We start from the raw sequence: 24,110 nt of genomic DNA, 5'->3' as shown, positions 1-24,110 counted from the left end.
AAGTGGTGTGGGAATGTGGGATCTGCAAAGTATATGGTCAACGTTAAAAAGAAAAGAAAAACCAAGGGTGTTTATGCACATTTGGCATGTTTTAGCATCACATTTTAGTCACTAAGATGTAATACCTGAAAGGCAAACTACACTGACACAGCTTGTCTGCCTTTTGCCTTTTCTCATGGAACTCCCCCGGATGACAGACGGAAAGCAGCGGCGATTTATGACGAAGGCACGCACGAACGGACGGCCAATTATTCTAGACACAACAACAATTCATTGCGATTTTGTTACAGTTTCTTCTTCAGAGCTACGTAAAAGCGCCGCATTTCAATGGAACAGAACGATTTCTATAATAAATGTCTGTATTTTATTATCAAAAAAGAGGTTCGATCCATAGATTGTGTTCCTGTGAAATCCAAACATTTTACAAGTTCTTTTCTCCTCAATAGCATTAAAAAGTGGTGGCATTATTTCAACATTCAGGAATATTGATGCCAGTTGGAAGGAGTTCACGCCAAAAGATAACAATGGAAAACTTGCGCGCTCAACAAAAAAATCCTAAGATTCAGCTTTTATGGATTTTTAAAGTTTAAAAGGGCAAATATTATGCTTTATTTGTATTGATGATTGCCTTTCATTCCTTTATAGCTTTGAGTCCGAGACGGTTCACATGGCACTAATGTATCTGACATGTACAGACAGCAGAGGGAATTACCATGGAAATAAACGAGGCTCGCATTCCGCGGCACGCTAACGTAAACACGCAGTCGTAATAAACTCAACAGGACGGCCTACCACTCCGGGTATGCTTTTGATAACGGGAAGATGGCTGAAAGCTCAATAAAGTCAGCGTTTCATAATATGCCCTTTATTACTTCTTTCATAAACCAATAGCGTTGGATAGGCCCATGACGTCGTGAACACATCCTGTCTGAAGTTTCCCCCCGTGCCAGAGATGCGTTCGGCCATTAACCTCACACCTAATATGGGCTCTGAACTAATCCACATGTTAATGCTCAGAAGAACAGCTGCAGCAGATGTAGAGGTCACGTGGGCTTCATCTGCGCCACTGAACATCACTGCAGAACAATGAAACCTTGGGCAAAAACATTTTAACGTGGATATTGATTTTTTGATAAAAAATGTAAAGGTGTACTATGGTGTGTGACTTTTCTTACCTGGGATGTGTCACAGTATTGTATTAAACAGGTGGCGGCCCTCCAATGCAGAAATGTTACATACTGCACAATTTAGCTTGAACATCCACGTTCAACGATTGAGTTAGTTTGGTGAAGTCTTTATTTGAAGGGACAATGTATAGAAGTTAAGCTCATGAAAACAGATTAAAGCTGGACAGTTTCCATCTGCAGTCCCTGGTCAAGTTCAACATTCTGATTTCGAGTCGGTAACTAATCTTTTTGGTGTGAGATCACTTCATCTGTAACATGGAACCGGCCTGTGTTTGTACAATATATACTGTGGTGGAGCAGGCTTTTTTAACGGACTCCTGCTAATTTACTTCTCCTTCAGGGAATACAGCGGCTAGAAAGGCCATACCTCATACATACTTGTGTTGCAGACATTGTATTCAATTATATACATAATTATACTCCTTAATTCACAAGACGATCAAGGAAAAAAATCCTCAATCTTAGTTAAAATGTCTTGAATTGAGTAGTTTTAGTTCAGTTTTTTAGTAGTTTTATTTTAGTTTTAGTAATTTAGTCTGGTCTAGAAATAAGGATTTGTCATATTTTACTTCTAGTTCAGTGGCAAACAGTAGATTTTAAAAGAAGTTACTTGTAAATAAAATTAGACTTGATAGAGACAACTTTGATAGAGTTTTTTTAACCATGATGATACAACTCGTTCGAACTCAGAATTGTATTGAGATTAATTTCATATTTGGGTCATTATTGTGCAGCATCTGAAGCTTGAGTGTTTGAGTTTCCGTTTACTGCTGTTTGACAATTAAAATAATTCAGACTCTGGATCAAAATGTTTGGGTTAAAAATGTCGACTAGTACTTACAAAAAAAACAGTTTGCAGTGAAATGCCACTAAAAAGGGCCGGGACCAGCTCACAATTCGATTTGGCCCAAAGCTCATGTCCCTAATTCAAATCCTAATTTCAAAGTTGACGTGAGGTCCTGGTGTCAGGAAAAGGCGGGTTTCGTTGAAGTTGTAGGAAACACGGGTTACGACTGGTTAAAGGTTTAGGAGCCGAGTTCCTTTTGGGAGAGAAAACCCCAGAGAAAATGAAAGCCAAAGTTAGGTTCATGTTCCCACTTTTATTTACGTGACCCGCGGGTCTGACCCAAGGACTCAGCCAGAGAGAGAGAGAAAGAGAGACAGAGAGAAAGAGAGAGAGAGAGAGAGAGAGGGACAGAGAGAGAGGGACAGAGAGAGAGAGAGAGAGAGAGAGAGAAAGAGAGACAGAGAGAAAGAGAGAGAGAGAGAGAGAGAGAGAGAGGGACAGAGAGAGAGAGAGAGAGAGAGAGAGGGGGGGGGGGAGGGAGAGAGAGGGAGAGAAAGAGAGAGAGAGAGAGAGAGGGGGGGGATGAAGGGGAAGAAACTGCAGGAGGAAACAAGGAAATACTGCAGAAGAAAATGAGGAAAGACTGCAGGAGTAAACAAGGAAAGACTGCAGGCGTAAACCAGGAAAGACTGCAGGAGAAAACAAGGAAAGACTGCAGGAGAAAATGAGGAAAGACTGCAGGAGAAAACAAGGAAAGACTACAGGAGTAAACAAGGAAAGACTGCAGGCGTAAACCAGGAAAGACTGCAGGAGAAAACAAGGAAAGACTGCAGGCGTAAACCAGGAAAGACTGCAGGAGAAAACAAGGAAAGAGTACAGGAGTAAACAAGGAAAGACTGCAGGCGTAAACCAGGAAAGACTGCAGGAGAAAACAAGGAAAGAGTACAGGAGTAAACAAGGAAAGACTGCAGGAGAAAATGAGGAAAGACTGCAGGAGTAAACAAGGAAAGACTGCAGAAGAAAATGAGGAAAGACTGCAGGAGTAAACAAGGAAAGACTGCAGGAGAAAACAAGGAAAGACTGCAGGCGTAAACCAGGAAAGACTGCAGGAGAAAACAAGGAAAGACTGCAGGAGAAAATGAGGAAAGACTGCAGGAGAAAACAAGGAAAGAGTACAGGAGTAAACAAGGAAAGACTACAGGAGTAAACGAGGAAAGACTACAGGAGTAAACAAGGAAAGACTACAGGAGTAAACGAGGAAAGACTGCAGGAGTAAACAAGGAAAGACTACAGGAGTAAACAAGGAAAGACTGCAGGAGAAAACAAGGAAAGACTACAGGAGTAAACAAGGAAAGACTGCAGGAGTAAACAAGGAAAGACTACAGGAGTAAACAAGGAAAGACTGCAGGAGTAAACAAGGAAAGACTACAGGAGTAAACGAGGAAAGACTGCAGGAGTAAACAAGGAAAGACTACAGGAGTAAACAAGGAAAGACTGCAGGAGTAAACAAGGAAAGACTGCAGGAGTAAACAAGGAAAGACTGCAGGAGTAAACAAGGAAAGACTGCAGGAGTAAACAAGGAAAGACTGCAGGAGTAAACGAGGAAAAACTGCAGGAGGAAACGAGGAAAGACTGCAGGAGTAAACAAGGAAAGACTGCAGGAGGAAACAAGGAAAGACTGCAGGAGTAAACAAGGAAAGATTGCAGAAGAAAATGAGGAAAGACTGCAGGAGTAAACAAGGAAAGACTGCAGGAGAAAACAAGGAAAAACTGCAGGAGGAAACGAGGAAAGACTGCAGGAGTAAACAAGGAAAGACTGCAGGAGAAAACAAGGAAAGACTGCAGAAGAAAATGAGGAAAGACTGCAGGAGTAAACAAGGAAAGACTGAAGGAGTAAACAAGGAACGACTACAGGAGTAAACAAGGAAAGACTACAGGGGTAAACAAGGAAAGACTACAGGGGTAAACAAGGAAAGACTACAGGGGTAAACAAGGAAAGACTACAGGGGTAAACAAGGAAAGACTACAGGGGTAAACAAGGAAAGACTACAGGGGTAAACAAGGAGAGCGTGGCGACCAGACGGAATAGAAAATGCAGAGAGCTCTGGCAGTTCATTCATAAATGTTGACGATGCAGTTGCGATCAAACCCGCAGAATGAAGCCCGTCATCTCCGTCACATTTCCTCGCGGTTTGTTTCGTTTTATCCTCGTCTTCCTCCGTGGCATGACGATCCCACCCCGAAGCCACAGGCGCACAAACAGGCGCTGATGCAACTCACTGAATTCCCAAACACAGACACTCTGCCCCACGATAAACAATGGCACATTAAACTAATTAAACTGAGCGGCGGAGGTTAAACTCTCGACGTCAGAGCTGTGGCGGTAAACAACATAACTCAGCGTCTGTGATAGAGGTCAAGCGCCATCGAGCCGGAGTCGCTGAACCGTAATTAGGAAACTTCATCAGCAGCAAAAGTGCAAGGAGATTATTGTCATTCACAATACAGCAGAGTTCACTCGCGTTATCAACATCATTTACTTCAACCGACCAACGACATAATAAACCAGGAAAACCACGTCTGACGCCTGGTTAGGTGTAACTTCTATGTATGAGATTGTTGCATTTACCCTGAAATCTCCGTAAAAGTGTGCTAAATGTACAATATCTTGAGTTTCTGCTGTATTTAGACTGATAAACCGATGGGCCATCAACTCCTACTGCCTGTCGGACTGCAGGGGGCGTCTGGGATCCCGCTCAAACGAGGGTTTCTCAGTCACGTTCGTGTTCGGATTCAGCCCGAGCAAATCGACATTGCGATTTGAACAGTAGCAAATCACAAAAAACAAAATGACCCGTCCAATTAGTATGTCCTGTTAACCCTGCAGTTTAGAGCTCTACAAACGTGCTCTGAAACGAAATGGATTCTTGGATTAGTTTAGCATAGTGTAGCTACAAGTCCTTCAGAACCTGTAGCTCTTCAACCCGTTCCAAGTAGCATTTTACACTGGATCATTAACATTTAGACGTCTATCATTGTGCACACATAAATAGATAATGGTTCATGTTTAATGCGCGTTTAACTTCTTCAGCTGAGGCTCGCTGTCACCACTTCACGCGACCGCCGCATTTTCGCCCGGTGAAAGTACAGCTCTGCGGGCGCGAACTGCTCGGAACGGTGCGGGATTCCGTCTTCTCTCAAACGCCAGTGCTCCTGGACATCGGCAGGAAACGTGCAATTTGATATTTTGCCAAAACGGTTCAGCCCGAAACCACTGCCGATCATTTCCCTCCCGTTTCCTCTCGAACCAAATCAATAACTTCCCTCGTTTCGCGCTTCGCCCATCGATCGAGCTGTTTCTTAGTCTTATGTGTTATTTTTGTGTTTTATTTGTTCGATAAAAAAAAAACTATCTATGTTTCTATGATTGGTTAATCACTTGATTTTGTGTGGCTGAGGTTCTGTCAGGTCATGTACCATTCTGGAGCATCCTGAGCAGATAATGCACCAGAAAAGAAAGCAAAACTAGATTTAAAAAAAGAGTGGCACGCACAGTATACACCACGTTTTTGTCGATAGCTGCTCCGCACCTGCATGTTGTGAAAGACTCGCGGTTTCTCGAAGTGGAACTCGATGTCGACACTGGGTTGACCGAGCGCCTCTCGACTCCAGCCCAGGTAGTCGTATCCGGGCCACACCCGCAGCTCTTTGGTCTCGATGAAGTCGTCTCCTCCCAGGACCCCGTCGCACAGCTGCCCCAGGCCTCCGAACTGCACCCTGGACAAAACAAAACAAGCAACATTTAGTTCTGACCGTGTGCGACAGGTTTGAGCTCTAATTTGACTGAAACACAGTTAAGATTAAGAGTGTATTTTAAGATTTTGCTAAAAACGTAACACATTTTCTCCCAGTTTGGCCATTTTTAGGTTTATAATTGTACTTCCTGGTTGTAAATCATGGCTCGGTAATTTTTTAACCTAGCGACCAGATTGTACACTGGGCCAAAATTTAAACTGTGCACTGCAAAAAGTTAAACATTTAAATGACATCTTGTATTAATAAAAAAGGGCTTATTTTAGGTTTAGTTTTAGCTGGTTTAAACTGATTTAATGGGATCTAGATTGTTCACGTTTCATGACATTTCTAACTGGTTTCAAGATCATCTAAAGGTGCACCATGTAACCCTCTGGGGGAGGGTCCACCACCTGCTTGCCTCCATGCAGTTACTTTACCTGGAATGTTACAAATTGAGGTATCAAACTGATTCATCTTGCATTTGTTTTATTGCTCAAAGTACATAAAAACATGCATTAGAGACAGATCCGCAGATCTGACCTGTAACTTGACCTTTAACTGTCTGTATCCTTGCATATATATACATTGAATTAGGGCAGCGACAAACGATTATCTTACAAATCTTAAAATATATTGTAATGACTGAGATTTTTCATAAATTCCACCCAGATGTAGAAGATGTAGCTGAAGTAATATTTACAGACAACATTGTTAAACAAAAACACATAAAAATGTACATGATTCCTGTGTCATTTTGATGTCATTCCTGCTTTGTCTGAGTCATAGTCGGGCAAAGCAATATCTGCACGGAGACAAGGTTACGGAGACAAGGTTACGGAGACAAGGCTACCATTTCCACTCGACTACATACAGTACAGTATATACGTTTTTCAGCATGAACAACGAGGTTTAACCGTTCTTAAAGCAAATCTTACCCACAAAATGCTCAGTAAAATCAGTGCATATCAAAGTGTAGACGCTGCTCTGGAGGGTCACACACATGGACATCTGTTACGAGTGCGCCTGGATTACATCAGAAAGCGTTCTTGCGAGCTCGTCTGCTAGCAAAACATTTCAGCTCCATTAACCACCCAGACTATGTAAGCGCGGATACAGCCAAATTTTTCATGCCAAAACATTATGGTCAGGAAACACGCCTCAAATCCCCAAGCGCCGCGAGAAAAAAGAGAGACTGTAATTCCCTTTCGATTAGGCGGACACCAGAATAACTTTCAGGGAAGATATCCGTGTTACTGTTAACAGATGTGACGACAGCTCTCGCCCCAAACCTAGGGGAATCTTTATCTTGATTAAATTTGGAAAAAGAGTGTTGAAAGTCTGACCACAGCCCCAAAACCTCAGCGAGTTTCATGTGAGCTCATTCTAGGCTAAAAAACAGTCAGGCGGAGGCGGAGGTGAGAAATATACACTAGAATTTGCCATTTAAATGTCATATTAAAGTGGTGAATATTTAATATCTCAGTAATTACTAGGCGTAGCCACGTATTAAGTTCAATGAACAAAGGAACTTTTTTTTTCACCATAACTTCAATGCAGTGAATTAAAAGGATTTTAAAGCTAAAGACTAATATGGAAATGCGTTGACCTGATCTTCAACAAATATAATAAAGTTCAACATGTGTAGATAGTGTGTAACTTTTCCATGCGTGCCTCTGTGGAGATGACATTTCAGTATGGCATTTCATACTATGTATCTTGTTTTATCTATCTCCATGGAAACAGGGCCAGGTTACAGTTGAGGTGAGCCCACACACAGTTTTAGAGGATTCTTTATAGCAATGAAAACACTTGTAATTGAGTAAATGTAATAGATACCTTTAATGTAAATAATGCAAACATATGAACCCAAGAGTCGTACGAAGCTCATTCTGATTGGATAATGGTCACAACACCAAATTATAACATAAACAACTTGGACATGTTTTTGTAATTAAGAATAGAGGTTAAAAGTGTTGGACATGTTTACCTTGTATCTGGGGACACACATGGGTCATGTTTATGGAATTTAAAATCTAAATCTTTAATAGTGCACCTTTAAACTGCATATCACCTTGAGAAATACATAGACCCATGCTCCCTTTTCTTATTTACGACACATGAGTTGCAGAGAAAAACCCACCCTTGCTCTGTGCTTCCATCGTAGGTCGAGTCGTTGAGGTAAATGGGCATCCCTGAGAGGTGCATGACGTGGCCCAATGGAGCCGTGTAGGCCTTCAGTCCATCTGGAAGACAAAAGGAAATGCTCTTAACGTCAAGGTAAACTTAAGACTCATTGTATGGAAATTTGTCCACTGCACAAAGAACGCCTTACAGGTGATTTTTACAGTCTTAAAGATGTGACTTTAAAATTTGCATTCATCCAAACTCATTCCTCACTTAACAAATGCATTCCCAGCATCCTGATTATGCACCGTAATGAGTTTTTAGCACTTTTTACAACTTTCAAAGGCCAAAGTTGAGTTTGCAGTCACGGAAAGACTAACAAACATTAGTATGCCAACAGTGCACCTCCAGTTTTGTGAAGGATAAGACACTTAGAAATCAGCTACAGACCTTTTAAGAATAGATGTCTTTGAGGGAATTTTGGAGATTGTAACTGAAAAAATGCAAGAGAGTCTAATATCGTACTGTGAACATTCTAGGCAAAACAACAACAATTCCACAGAGACCCGCAGGTAAGAAAACGTACATGGTGCACCTTTATGTAAATGTGGCCTGTTACTAACCACCTTTGATGAAAACACTGCTTGGATTGGAACATTTCATGCATTTCAAATTAAGCAGTGAGCGGTGTGTGGATTGGAAGCAGACACAGATTGGAAAAAAACAAACTATTCAACAGGCTCTAAAGCGTCCAAAGTCATTAAAACTGTGAAACCCAATCCAGTGTTTTACAATCTCCAGCTAATCAGCCGGCTCGCTAAGAACTACTGTTACGTCAGAATAAAGCTTTACTTTCAGTGTCCAATAATAAACAACTCCACCTGTTACATAAATCAGCATGTGTGGAGTGTACCTGACTAAAATAAACAAAAGACTGATTGTTGAGGGCGAACATCCTCGGTTAGGGATATCTAACTGAACTTTCTCAGATAAATATCAGGATTTTAGTTCAAACTGAGTTCACATGGCACATTTTAATCTCTTCAAGGAACGTTAATTTGAGAGAAGACTGAAATATGAACTATTAAACACATTTCAGAGCTACATGCAGTGGTTTATGTTTGTTTGTAGATCTAAATTACAGAGTTAGCAGGCATAATAGACGCCAGACACATTTTGCTTTTACAGACATGACTAAATAAGCGCATACTTTTAAATACACATTGTTTAGCTCTACAATTCATCATTTAAAGCAGGGATGGACAATTATTTTCCTCCGAGGGCCATATTCGAATCCAGGCAAGTAGTGGAGGGCCGGCCCGCGATCATTGGTGTGAAAATATCCCAAAAATAAAATATCAAATTAAAAATCACTTCAAATATAGGCTATTGAATCTATTACTTAATTAATTTCACGTCATATTTATTAAGGATACAAGTGCAGACAGATGCCTGAGGGCAAAAAAGGAAAAAAAAAAAAATGGGATTTCACCGTTTTGAAAAATAAAGTACAATCACAACCGCTTTGCATCAAGGAACCACTCACCCACATTCACACAGCAGCGTCCACACACACAACAACAGTATTTACCTGAGGGAGCTGGAATCGCACCGCCAACCTGTGGGTCAGTGAATCGCTCAACCAAAGATATTTACGTCAAGAGCGTCATTCAAACCGCCGATCTTCAAATCAGACAGCCACTCTGCTCCTGCCGCCCATGCAAGTGTTGTAGTCTATCCAGAACCTCCACCTTCCAGACTCACTGAGCTGCAGAGGCTGCGCTAGCACTGATTCAGGGTGGGGTTTTGGTCATTTCAAGTCAGTGTTAAGCTCCATCGAAATGTGTTAAATAAGCCGAGAAAGCTCCATCGTCAGCCCTCTGAAATGACAGCTCCTTTATGCTTTCCTCCATAGCTCCCGTAGAATCTCAAGATGTTCCTCACCAGCGCTAAGGAGCTATGAGGCATCCCACAATCCACTGCACAAATGGTGGTAGTTTACAACTACCACCAATCTGAAGACAAAAATCATCTGCATCTGAACTTCATAAACTGCTTTGGAGCTACTTCAGTCTGTTTGATGTTTTTATAATGGGTTTATGCCGCTTTGCACCTATTTGTTGACTTCCATAGAAACAAAACGTAAAGCCCACCCGGCTCATTTGCATAAACGCTGCACCACAAGAGCAAAGCTTGGTACAGATGGTGCTACTGACGGACTAAAGGACAGGATTTAGAGGAATATTTGTCTTTTCTGTGGCAGACTGTGTGCTGCTGATGGTGACTCTTATTCTTAATGCCTGTTCTGTGCATGTGCTTATATCGCGACGTTTCAGAGCTCATATTGTCCGTGGAGGTTTATCCAACTTATCTTTATATCATTTGCTTCATCACAGGTGTTGTTATTGCTCAAAACTACTGTGAACAACATGCACAGATCTGACCTGTAACTTGGCCTGATGCTCGTCTTCATGGAGACGGATATGTTTCAATGCCACAGTTGAAACACAGGCAATAACATCTCCATGGAGACGAGCAGATGGCGTACCCAACACCATAAAAAGTTACATAGCGCACCTTTAAACAAACACGGAGGGGGTGATCTGATCCAGGATGCGATGCTGAAAACGTCCAGAACTTGACACTCAATCCAAAGCGTGTCATTCGCGGCTTGCGGATAAACTGTGTAGCAGTGCCCTCGTATTCCCAAATGGGGCGTATTTTAAAAAGACGATCTGGCCGCAGAGTTTCAGCCCCCGCGACAGCCCTGATTTACAGCCGGGTCGTTGCCGTGTGAAGATGGTGGATGGGGTGAACCGGCCATAAATACTCCGTTAGTCAGTGTTGTGCTTGGGGTAACATTGGGCCTAACACCATCTATCACCGTGCGGCTTCTTTTCTGGTGGTGCGGACCCCCGGAGAGGCCGTAAATGTGATGGAATGTTCCGAGTCAATGCACTGGGTGTATGAGGAAAATATGCACATATTATAATCATTACAATGGGGTAAATTTGTGTGGCAGCATCAAGAAGGTCTGTGGAACAATTTGGAAGAACGTGCGGTCTGCAATCTCTCCGACGAGCGTTATTCGATTAGACTTGTGATTTATGTGTTATAAAATTAATAAATGCACAAATTAATCTTGTCAAGGAGCATTAGTATTTAAAAAAATATTTAAAATGTACTGCAAAACAACTACAAGAGTCCCACCCATTTCAGAACATGTTTGTAACGATGTAAACAACAAGGTTAACAAGTTTTCGACATGTTAAAGCCCTATTCGGAGGAGATTAGCGCAGGATAATCTATGGCGGTAATTAACTTGTTTTTATAGACTTAAATCTGGAAACGGCTGACTGATAAACACACTGAAAGATATCAGATTAGGGCTGCGGTGATTTGTTGATTACAACCATTCAAAAGTATTTATTTAGCTGTTGTTTCGCCAGCATTTTACAGTGTGTTTCTGAGGGTACGCTTTGCCTCATTCAGCACTTAGTCGTTAAAACGTTTGACTGGTCTTAACAGGTTTGGTTGCGCATTATAATCTGCAAAGATAATTACCATTCCAAACACAGCCATAGAGCTCCACGCGAAGACAAACGCTCATCACGCGGTCGGACAGCGGGTGAAAGCGAATCATACGAGCCACAATCGGAGGACCGAGGTCCTTCAGTACGACGTCGTAGGTGTTTTCATTCCCCTGCACCACCTAGAGGACAAAAACAGCATTTTAACGGACATAAAATGATAGTAAAACTCTTCCAAATTGAAATATCTCTTGATTGAAAGACGTCATATTATGCTAAATTGACTTTTGAAGCTTTAAAGGTATGGTAACATCACATTCTTCACATAAGCATGAATGAAGCTAAATACAACTTCAGCTATGTTTCTGATGAGGGATAAATGTTTGGTTAAAAGCTCAAAGAAGTACATTTTGCATACTATGTGTCCTTAATCATGGACACAAAGTAGCTGCGGTGTTGAGTGAGACTGAGCCACCCACATCTTGGCTCCAGCGGTCCATCCAGGTGAGCCACTTCACGCCGTCTCTGGAATAACGGAGTCTGTAGCTTCGGGCGAACTCTCGGCCGTGTCCATCAGCGTGACGGCCCTGTGTCCCCACCAGGGCCAGGAAATGAAGTTTACGCAAGTCCACCTGGAGACAGAACACAAAGGATGTTAAAGTCCCGGAACTTTCTTTTGTAGTAGAGTGAGTGAATGCATTTCTAGTCATCATAAGAGCAAATTTGGGGGGGAAATGAGGGGGGAAATGGGCGAGAAACTGCAGAACCGCTTTCAACCGTTTCTTTCACAGTTTTACATTCACAGTTTGAAAATGGGAAATGTTTAAATTTGTATTAACTCTCCAGGGAAATCATATCAAACCTACATAAATCTATACTGACTTTACTACTGACTTTAACAACAATTCAACTGGATATATCGAAAGTAAAAGGGAAAAAGAAGGAAATTGTGTTATAACAGATGAATGGAGGACCAGAAAATCACGTGTTTGGAGGAAACTATTTAAATACATGACATTATTCACAAAGAAATACTGGTTGTTGGAGAAATGTGTCTTGGGACTGTTCTATTATTCATAAATACTGGACTGGAGAGTAATGAGGTACTGCACGCTGACTCCAACGCATGACATTCGACTTTACAACAATGCATCTCGGCTCTAAAATGATAATAATGAGAAAAGTTAATCCATCTTTTTTTTTATTATAATACAACACCCACTGTATCTAGACAGTTCTGTTCACTCCTCCATCTTGCACAATAATGCCAAATATGACTTCATAATCACAATGCAACACATTAGACACAGGTGAGGTTAGTGAAGGACACAACAGCAGTTCTGAGCTGGATTGAACCCGTCCATTCTAGTGTTTCTCCTCTTCGGAAACAATATGCTCCACAATGACAAACTAGAAGGTGAAATATGTAACTCTGGTACAGACTGTGGAAATGTCATCGTTTTATAAGGAATGTTCCACAGTCATTTTCACACATAACGGCACCAGAGCTGAGAGAGAACGGTGCCCCTACAGCCCCAGTGCCATTTTTAGTCAATTCAATTCCATTTATTTTTTAACGCCCGAAATCACAACAGCGGTTGCCTCGAAGGGCAACAGTGAGAACAGATTGAACAATGTTCATAGGGATTTGGCAATGTCCAGCATCCCGTGTCCTTAGAAAAACCTCCCGAGCTCCCCTGTCCTTAGACCGTCCTTCGAGGCAAGGAAAAACGACCAAACCTCGAGGAGTTCCACAGTCACGGACGCACTTCAATCACTTCAAAAAGTGAGGAACACGTTCACACAGAGACAGTGGGTGAAAGTCTAACGTGCTTTAACATTAGCATCTGTATTTAAATATTTAATTAAGTGGTAGTAGGTCAAGAAAAGTTTATTTTTCCTACTCCCTTTTGAGCGCTGTAGGAGCCATGCACATTCACCTGTGATTCCCAAAATGGTCAAACAAACAAACGAATGATTGATTATCAATAATTCCCCGTTATTCATCATTTTATTTACTACTTACTAATAAATGATCTGTATGTTTGTCCAGCAATGGCAGCGTTGTGTATGTACTTGTGGTTCCGGGAAAAGTACCTGCCAAAGTGTAAGAGCTAAAGAAGTCCACAAATGTGACTCCAGTCCTATAGTTCCTACTAATAGGGACTGGTATTAAAAAAAAAGTAGCAGGAACTGAAAAGGTTTCCTACAGTGCAAAAACCCCAATTGGCATTTCACTCATCTTACTCCACGGACACACCTGAAATGCCTAATGAATACATGCAAGATAGATAAGTGTAACGTCATCCTGTGAAGATCAATAACCTCTCCACTACATATGTTGCACCTTTAATGGAGGAATAACATGCAAATCCCACCTGAAGATATTCTGATCCTGACGGGAAGACGGCTCCAGCGGGACACCAGGCTCCATCGCCCTCTCCAGTGCTCAGCCTGACAAAGGGAGAGTTCAAGTTTGTTGATGAAGTGTGAGGGAAAAGTTTTTGTTAGGCAAGAAGACAATAGAGCGCTCTGTATTCCAGTTTCACAACATATGAAAACACCCACGAGAAGGAGACAGGAGAAGTAAACTCGGGTACACTAGACTTCAGTGCGGTGAACATGTAAAAATATAACAACAACCAGAGATTTACATATAAATACCAGATGTTGTAGGATTAGAATACATTAAAGGGGCATAAAACTTCCGAACCAAGCATATCATTAAATTTCATTACTGCCGAGCTTGATGATTGATTATGAGTGAATTTTTCATTTTCATTTTAATAACATAAGGCCACATAAGTAGAAGCTGTTCTAGTGCAGTTTTTCTCAAAAGTTTTAATCCTTGATATTTTGATATTTAGTCCTGTCGAGCCCTGAACTGTTTACCACTTTTTAAAATATCTGGTAGTTTAATTGTAGACCTGGTTTAGACCTGGTTTAGGCCTGGTTTAGACCTGGTTTAGACTTTAGACACGGCCTGAGTTTGATTTGATTTGGTTTGTTCTCGTAGATTATAACAGGTTTAGACCAGGTTAATTCATACTGCAGTTTTTTTCAAGTTAAAATCAGTTAAATTCTGAATCTGAACCTTTATTTCAGTCGTATTCACTGTTTTACATTAATCCAGGTTTTGATTTGTTTCAAAGTTAGCACAGACTTATGTCAATAGGCCTATTATTCTTTCTCGTTTCAAGCTAAATGGTTTCTCTAATGATTCTTTTGACTTGATTATTGGAGTAAGAAACATAAGTGAATGTTTCTTACTCCAATAATAAATATATCAGTATTAAACATCTCTTGCGAGCAGGCAGCATCTCTTTAAATGAAATATGAGCCACAACGATAAAAAAAGTAAACAAAAGTCAATCACGTAACCCATCTGTGATCCAAAGTGTCCCGGGACAGACAGCAGAGGAATGCAGCCGGGCACCGCTCAGAGCGAAGCGCGCCATCCAAAAAAGATCAACTTACCGCACACTGAGCTGCCAAGTAACGCATTTGCTCCTTTATTCTTTGCCTTCATTTGTGTTTCTAGCCAACAGGGGAGGGCAACGTGACCAAATATTTCATTTTTTATCTTTCATAATTTCAATGTTCTCACGATTTCATGTACACTTGTCCTGGTTTGATCCCGATAGTCCTGATTTTGACTTGTTTGGTCAGGTTCTTGTCTTGGATTATTCATAGTCCACCCCAGGTTATCTTTCTTACTTTAGTATTCATTTTGATGAGTGTGAAAGTGCTTGTGCCTGTGTTGTCTATTGCAACTTTCTGTGCAAAACGTTTCTGAGCCAAATTTATGAAATAATAATAATAGAAGTAGCACAGATTCAACTGGCATCTAAAGGCAGTGGCGTGTGGTCAGGGCAACCAAGGCAATCTAAAATAAATCCAAATAAGCCCGTTTCCCCCTCACTTCTGCTGCTGAAGCTTGGCTGAAGTAACTCTAAGTCTTTTAGTGGCCCCTACAGGCCGCTGGGCAATACTGCGTGGGAAGCTTGGTTCTTCTTCTCCCGCAGCTGCTCAATTTGAGGTTGTGTTCAGAGGCCCGTTCATGCTCCGCCCTCTAACATGAGCGTTTAGAACCAGAGCGGACATCAGCTTGTTTTAGAGCTCTGCACATGCTCTGAGGACCAAACAGCCTCTAACCCATGGATCTGAGCTTAAACCACGCTGAATAAACCCGTGTGGGAGTCAAGGATGTTTGCTGGTTCTGCCCTAACTGAGCATGTGCAGAGGAGAAGTGAAGCAACAGCAGCGCCAAGTTTCAACAAACAAACTTAAAAACCTTTAGAGACAAGTCTTTGTTTTCAGTTAAGGTTTTGTTCATGTTAATAATGAGTAGACATTAGTTAGAAATACAGGTCTTTAACAAAACAAAGCACTCATTTATGCAATAAATTGGTCGACGAATCCCCATTTTGCATATGAGACTTTTTCACGTTTGTGTCATCCACGGAATGTTGAACACCTTAAGTCTGCTTCCTCATCCATAAACGTCACCGCACACTACTGTCTAAAGGAAAGTGCAGTGTAAGAAATGTAACGTTCTGATCATTTTGAAGACTTTGTTGTCTTGCGCTCGAATGATCGTACGTTATAACATCTCATACGATTCTCCTCATGTCTGCTGTCGGTGTTTGTCTCACATTTAAAAACCTTTAAAGACTCAAAAAATCCTGTAGTGTGTCCCGGGAACGGTTTTAAAACAGAAACTGGGCCCGTCACAGGGTCGGATCACGCACGATTCACATTTATATTGCTATTCCGACCACGTTCACATCTTTATTCAGCTCTTATGTTTTCTTATTTGAATGTTTCACTTCACTTCGTTGCACGGTTGAAACCTTCTCAACTTGAACAGCATTAGCGACATATCATCAATCTCAGTTAAACAGAAATCACCCGGTGTGAACTCGGGCTAGTCGGTTTACGCCTTACGCTTCGACTTGAACTTAAAACAACGAGCTTTTGTACGGCATCCTTTCTCCTTTCCCCTCTTTTCTCCTCTTACAGGATTAGACTTAGTTTCACAAAAGTGTACATTTCAGAAAAGAAAGAACCAAAATGTAAAAGGTCTTTTGATACATTTTTCATTCATTTAAATTATCCATCCATCCTTTTAATGGTTACGCATTATGATAATATGTTTTACAAAAGCCTTGCAGCGGTTTTGCTGAGTTATAGAAATCGTTCCATCTTAATTCGATCATAAGGAGAGATTTAATTTTGTTGACTGCAGTAACTTTTTCCAAATAATCAATACCTCTCAGCCGTATTAAATTATTTCCTGGAATTAATAACTGTAAAATAAGCAACTGCCAAAGGGACTAACAGGAAAATATAAAGTGAAATTACACTACAGTTGGCAATTCAATGAAAATATTGTAATTCCTATACATTTTCAGCAATATACTATCACAAATTCAAATAAATCTCTTGTAAAGCAGTATTTTTTTCTCTGCTAAACACATTGTAAAAAATAAACATAAAAAAGCTGAAAATTTAAAAAAAAAAATAGAAAAAAAAATCCAACCGAGGCGTTGACTTTAATTTAAATAGGATATAATTTAAATATTTTCTAAAATGCATAATATTGTTAAATAAATAGCAGAATTAAACACTTACTTATTTAGTATCAACAATTAGTCGTGGAAGTTACTTTCTGGACTCTCTACAGCTCAAATATTATCCTACTACAAAGAAATTGCAAAAATAAAATCCTCTACCTGCACACAAAGTCTTACACGAAATAAAAGGGTTTGTGTGAGGAAGAAAGTTAGATTTAAACAGCTACTTCCTGTTTTCACATTGCAAAAATAATGCTTAAAAATAATGATATATGTGTGAAAGAATGTTGCATTTTGGTATTTTTGATGTTTTTTTAATAGATCTGGTTGATCTTACAGAGCGTACAGATATTAACTGTATTATATTAAGTAATTCTCACGTCAACTTGTTTTTTGTAGCGCAGATAAAGTAGTCAAAGGGGACATTGGGCTGCACAAAGTAAAAACTGAACTGGATTGACTTAATGCTAATGCTTACCTCCCGTGCTTGGCTTCAGTGGAGTCAGACCAGGCACTCGAGGCGCTGATGTCCGAGTCTGGGATGGTCCCGTCCTCCATCCCCAGAGCGTAACGACACTGAGCTGTGAGAGAAGACACACCAGGACAAAACATGGACATGAGCACGCGCAAAAAGCATATCACAGACGCACACTTATATTAGCTTTATATTCCTTTTACCAAGACTAAACCTGGCACAATCTGGACTAAACCGGCACCAGAGCAGTACCAAACTAAGTCTATATAAGAGCAAAACTCACCGAGAGCATGACAATAGGAAGAGCGGTGTTTGAGCATGAAGCTGCGTTTGAACTGTCCAATCGCCAAAGTGACTTATCTGTGCAGAGCTTCAAAGGGAAACAATATTTACAAGCCTCAAGCGACTTTACTTCTCATGCACGGTTATGTTTCTGTAGGAAAACATGAAACATCTTTGTCTGACTGCTCATATACAAACTGGACTGTGAAATAATAAAGCAAATTTCAAACTGAACAACCAATTTGACTCTAAAACTATGTCTGTGTGATCTAAAACTCTTCCAATGGAGACGGATACCTCGATGGATACCTTTGGAATGTCGTGCAGAAGCAAAAGGAAGAAATGAATGACACAGGATGGATCAAAAAGACAATTGACACTTACCAAATGGAAAAAAAAAACATTTGCAGTTCATTTGAAATTGACATGTTCACCAATTACTGGGACACTGAAGGTAATTTAAACCTCTGACCGTTTGAATGTCTACGAGGTGGTACATTTGAGAGGAACTATTGGTTAAATAAACGTCAAATAAACATAAAATAGGCCAATGATCTGTGCTTGCGCCACTTGTTTTATACTTTGTCTTTTTTGTTTGTTTCTTGTCTCATAAAAATACAAATTAGTATTTATTTCAAGTTATTTATGAGTGGTTCCAATTTATTAAGACCTTATTTTTTCCAAAGTCAATTGAAGTCTATTAAATTTATTTTTGTAGTGCCCAAATTACAACAGCCATCGCCCAGGAAAAACTACCAAACATCTTTGCATATTCCAGGAGGGTAGACAGTTCAATAGCTCAACATAATAAGTAAAAACATCACACTCCTCTATATGAAAAAAAAAGTAAAAAGGACCTAAGTGGTCAAAATTACCAGGAGTGTTTGTAGGCTTCATAACCACTTGAAGAGATTTGAAAGACATCGGGAGGAGAAGACTTACTCTCTGCGTCTCTGTTACTGCTCTCAGGGGAACTGGCACTAATGACTTCATGTAAAAAGCAATTGCATTGTTTTGCATCATTACCTTTATCCAGCGAGGTACGCCATCAGTCGGGTTTATGTGACAAAACCCGACCGCTCGTAAATTAAGTCGACTTTAGGGACCGGAATGTGGAATCTGAATAAGAATAAAGTTTGGCACCATTGGCACTAAAGTGGAAAATAATGAAATATTCTTTATAGCAAATCAGGTTTATGCTTTAAGGCGGCATTTTCACTGGCACCAAAAACAGGACTAAACCTGGAACTAAACCAGGACTAGAACAGGACCAAACCAAGTCTAAATCAGAACCAAACCAGCACTAAACCTGGAACTAAACCAGGACCAAACCAAGTCTACATCAGGAATAAACCAAGACTAGAACAGGACTAAACCAAGTCTACATCAGGACTAAACCAAGACTAGAACAGGACTAAACCAAGTCTACATCAGGACTAAACCAAGACTAGAACAGGACTAAACCAGGACTAGAACTGGACCAAACCAAGTCTACATCAGGACTAAACCAAGACTAGAACAGGACTAAACCAAGTCTACATCAGGACTAAACCAGGACTAGAACAGGACTAGAACTGGACCAAACCAAGTCTACATCAGGACTAAACCAGGACTAGAACAGGACTAAACCAAGTCTACATCAGGACTAAACCAAGACTAGAACAGGACTAAACCAAGTCTACATCAGGACTAAACCAGGACTAGAACAGGACTAGAACTGGACCAAACCAAGTCTACATCAGGACTAAACCAGGACTAGAACAGGACTAAACCAGGACTAGAACTGGACCAAACCAAGTCTACATCAGGACTAAACCAGGACTAGAACAGGACTAAACCAGGACTAGAACTGGACCAAACCAAGTCTACATCAGGACTAAACCAGGACTAGAACAGGACTAAACCAAGTCTACATCAGGACTAAATCAGGACTATAACAGGACCAAACCAAGTCTACATCAGGACTAAACCAAGACTAGAACAGGACTAAACCAAGTCTACATCAGGACTAAACCAAGACTAGAACAGGACTAAACCAAGTCTACATCAGGACTAAACCAGGACTAGAACAGGACTAAACCAAGTCTACATCAGGACTAAACCAGGACTAGAACAGGACTAAACCAAGTCTACATCAGGACTAAACCAGGACTAGTGTTGTCATGATTAAAAAAATGTGATACCACAAAACACTATCTTTATTGACACTTTAATTCTATTTTCAATACAAAATAATAAGTTTGTTTAATATTACCACATGCTCTTATAATGGTTCTGACAAGTCTAAAACTATTTATGAAAGGTCAGATTTTGTCCTATTTATGTACATCTTTTTCAGTATTCAATTGAACTTCAAATGAATCTATTTCTGATTCTAGCTTTAGTTTCATTTACTTTCTCCACTCCACAGGGTGAAAGCAACATGTTTACTCAGGTTCTTCTAATAACTTTGTCCATATGTTGTTCATTTTCACATCTTTCCAAACTGTTTAGCTCAGAATCATCCAAACCGACGATGTCAACATGTGGCCAACCGCTAGTTCTGACGATGCTCAAAATCACTTGTAAAACGGTCAAATTGTGTCCCGTTTAAGTGATTTCTGTGTCGATACTCGCTCGAGAGGGAAGCCAGTCTCAATACCTAATCGAAAGAACTAAACGACAAGCAAATTAAGCCATTTCCTTTAAATTCCTTTTGCGAAATGGTAGTCTATTATACAATGTTGCCGCACAATAACCGTAACGCTAATCTGATATCATGTACCACGACAAAGTGCATTTGCATTTTACAGCGTGCCAATATTTGCCCTGTTTAGCGCACTGTATATCGGTCTTGAACCTCCAGCCTTGGCCAATATTTGGTTGGGGCTTAGCAACTGCTCAAAGGAAAGGCGTGAGCATTATATCTGACACTTCAATGTGATGATGGCATTGATCTGGATGGCATTACACTGCTCCCTTGTGACTCGTAAAACGTGGCTGTGGATATCTAAAAATAATTTGTATGGATTTGCTTCTACGTCGTATTACTTTTACTACGTAGAGCATTGAAAAGTAATCGTTTAATCCTATAATTTGCGGAAAATGATCAAAATGTGCCGTTCACATCTGCATGATATTGTAAATTGTTCACTACTGTCCAGGTCCAAGTCCAGTCCAGTCCCACATAGAGTCGGTTCTAGTCCTGGTTTAGAAAGTATAGAAAGTACTACATGAAACAAACCGCTGCGTTGCCGTTTCTCCTTTTATTTCTCTCCATTAGAGGAAGAGTCAGAGGATGAAGACAAATATATGTGGCGTGACTTCACTCCTCAGAGAAGCTTCATCATCTGATACTGATCACATGGTCCCAGGGCGGGATTATCTCAGACCTGTTATCTGCTCGGTGTCAGTCATGAGCCCAATGCACTGGAAAAAAGAGCATCCACGTGACTTAAAATGAGTTCAAAGTATTGCACTTGTTTGGGGAGAATTAGGTTCAGATTTATTATGTTGGTGGTAGAGCTTTTTATATACATTTTCTCTGTATTCAAGTTGCTTTTTTTTCTCCGCTAGAATAAAATGTTTGTACGATTCTTCAATGGCTGTTGTTAACCAGTTATGTTTGTGTCTTAACGCTGCTGCTGCACCTGCTTTTCAAACTGTAAAGGGATGACGTATGTATTTAAATCAATCAAACTCGTTTCTAGCTCTCACAAACCTTTGGGCACACTGTTAATATTCACACGCATGAGAACGGCGTGTTTTCTGAGGCTCTGATGGAGTGGACTTTGTAAGCAGGATTCATCAAACAAGCGTGAATGAAGCTAGAACATGAGACACACACTGTAATATTATGCAGAATTAACTTTTTCGGCCTTTTAACCATGAAGTCCTGCTGTTAAAACATACTATTTAAGAAAAAGGTTGCGTAATTCTAGTTATTCCACTGGTGTCGTTTGATATCGTATAAAGAACTGGTATTAGCAGCTGGAAGATGCGTCTCCAACAAAACAATTAGAACTGCTGACTGGCCACCAACATTTTGTATTACCGTAGTTGACAAATTATTTTACTTAGATTATAAGGTTTTATTTATAGTACGGCAACAGCAGGAAGTAGAAGACATGGAGCGAGCTAGCTGAAGATTTGAGTGTGAATCATTAGTTTAATGAAGCATTTTACGCACAAATACATTGTTTCCAAGTACTTTTTAACACAAATTGTTATTTTAGTTTGTACTCCCATAAAGTCGTGGTCTTAAGAGAGAAGTTTGGGTCAAATACATGGTCATGGAGCTTTTGCATCTCACCGTTTTTAGTCGACGACTCAATATTTTGTTGATCAAGACTTTTTAATTTATAATTGTATTGTTTTCTAATGATGCAAGACAAAAATGAACACAGGACAAAGACGCAGGGGCAAAAAGAGTAGTCTGTCAAAAGTCAGTCTGTCAAAAGTCAGTTTTCCATTTTAAACATATCCAAGGTGATCTCAGTCCTTGACAGTCGGCTCCATCCCTGTCATCCATCTTGTTGTTATTGCTTCTTTTTTCCTGCAGCCCAAAGCACATTCCTGAGGTGTCCATCCATGAGCTGAAGATTTAAGAGTAAATAATGATAATAATCCAACTTATTTATCCGTAACGTTAAAATACAATAGTGGGTCAGATTCACAGAGATACTCAATAGCTTTGATAGCTTCAGCCTCGTTTTGCCACTCCCAATAATAGCCAACTAATCTATCAATTATTCACATCTTTAGTCAACCAAAAATGTCTAGTCCCAAAACACATGATAGTGATGATGAGCCACAGTTTCTCCAACAATTTGTATTCCAAACATGAGATTTTGCGCTCCTCCAGTGAGATGTTCCCATTCTTCATCGGTCATAACAAAATTTCCCCAAAAACCCATTACTTCTGATGTACCAAGTTGTCAGTAAAATCAGTAACGCATTATATACTTTTGACACGATTCCCCGGGTGGTTTCTGATTTTTACGCTCGGGGAACACGTTTCTACGCTACACTAGCTTGTTGTAGGTGTTTAGTTTTGCAGTGAGGGCGGCGGCGGGTGATGGGTGATGCGTTGGGAGGGCGACAGAATGAGGGGGCCCAGGCGGTGGGTGACTCAGCAGAGGAATGCACAAACCCTGGGTCTGGATAAACCCTGAAGCTGGAGCAGAGGACACAAACACGCACACGGCTCATCCACGCCGGGGACAGGTGCAACTTTTATTACCATCACCATAAGCGCTGCGAGATTAATGGCCGCCGAACGCAACGATGCAAATCACAAAGTCTGGAATATATTAAGAATGTTCCTCTTCCACTGCAGGGAAGAGATGGCTCATTTATTGATTAGAATAGATAGATTTGTTTGTTTTGCAAAGTTAGAATTGTAAGAAGTATAAAAATATAATTTTAATAAGCGACAAAAAGAATAAATAAGAGGCTTGCAGAGCTATAAGGTACGATGTCTGCACTTTGTGGTTAATTACAGTAATTATTTGTGAGATTGAGGTTGTATTCAAAATTGTACACAAGTAAGAGTACTGTTATTAAAAAATTATATTACTCAAGTGGTCCAGGAATGATGTATATATAAATTAGAGTGAAAAAAGAGTGAAATCTGGTTTATAATTTGAGGTTAAAGTAAATAAAAGTACAAAAATATAGTAAAAATATAATAAAAATATAATAATCTGAACAGGCAAACATAAATAATTTAATATTGTCATGTGAAGCGTGTGTAACTTGTAGAATTACTCACAGTGGGAAGTGAAACCAAGTAGTAGTTCTGTTGCACTGTCAAATATATATTACTCAAATAGGAGTAAAAGTACAGTTTGATACTTACCTCTGGAATAAATAAAATACTGAGTTATCATCCAGCTCTTACAGTGACTAACCAGAAGGTTGGGCTGCTCCATTATAGCAATTTATAGCGCTGATATATCTTATTTATAATGTTTAGTGACACTTTAATTTGTAGATTAGATTAGAAAAGTGGCTTTGCTCCAGGATTTGAGTGGCAGAACGAGCATCATTACACAGAAGGTAATTAATTAAATTTGTGTAGTTGACTAGAGTAATATCTTAAATCAAGATGAAGTATGAAGCATGAAGTTGTTCTCTACAGTTGGCTTTACTGACCTAAGATCTGGTCATGTGCTCACTGTAAGTTAAAGCGAAATACTGCAGGTGAATAAGAAACAAAACTACAATTCAGAGATATTAATTTGAAACTTATTTTACTGCAATAAATGCAAGAAAAAGTATTACGGGTTTTTCTTAATGCAGTGTTTCCATTTGTATATCAATGTGTGAAAATTGCCAAAACTGTACATATTTGTGAGATACAAATCCGAAAAA

At 40.1% G+C, this 24,110-nt stretch overlaps 1 protein-coding gene across 4 annotated transcripts in view; it reads right to left on the bottom strand.

Annotated features, from left to right (window-relative positions):
* The window catches only part of ddr1 (discoidin domain receptor tyrosine kinase 1), a 78,507-nt gene that overhangs the window by 22,321 nt on the left and 32,076 nt on the right, over window positions 1-24,110 (bottom strand). For all 4 annotated transcript variants that reach the window (XM_072460070.1, XM_072460071.1, XM_072460068.1 and 1 more), the window contains exons 3-8: window positions 17,478-17,580; window positions 13,802-13,877; window positions 11,903-12,055; window positions 11,458-11,605; window positions 7,910-8,012; window positions 5,565-5,751 (exon numbers count right to left, since the gene is read on the bottom strand). In XM_072460070.1, coding sequence (XP_072316171.1) covers window positions 5,565-5,751; window positions 7,910-8,012; window positions 11,458-11,605; window positions 11,903-12,055; window positions 13,802-13,877; window positions 17,478-17,580 — 770 coding nt within the window. The remainder of the gene's footprint in view (window positions 1-5,564; window positions 5,752-7,909; window positions 8,013-11,457; window positions 11,606-11,902; window positions 12,056-13,801; window positions 13,878-17,477; window positions 17,581-24,110) is intronic.

This window comes from Eucyclogobius newberryi, unplaced genomic scaffold (assembly GCF_026437365.1).
Source record: "Eucyclogobius newberryi isolate DKJ021-1_F unplaced genomic scaffold, fEucNew1.0.hap1 SCAF_3, whole genome shotgun sequence".
In the NCBI taxonomy this organism is placed as follows: domain Eukaryota; kingdom Metazoa; phylum Chordata; class Actinopteri; order Gobiiformes; family Gobiidae; genus Eucyclogobius; species Eucyclogobius newberryi.
Note: the sequence above shows the minus strand (reverse complement) of the source record. Positions and strands in the feature narration are given on the sequence as shown.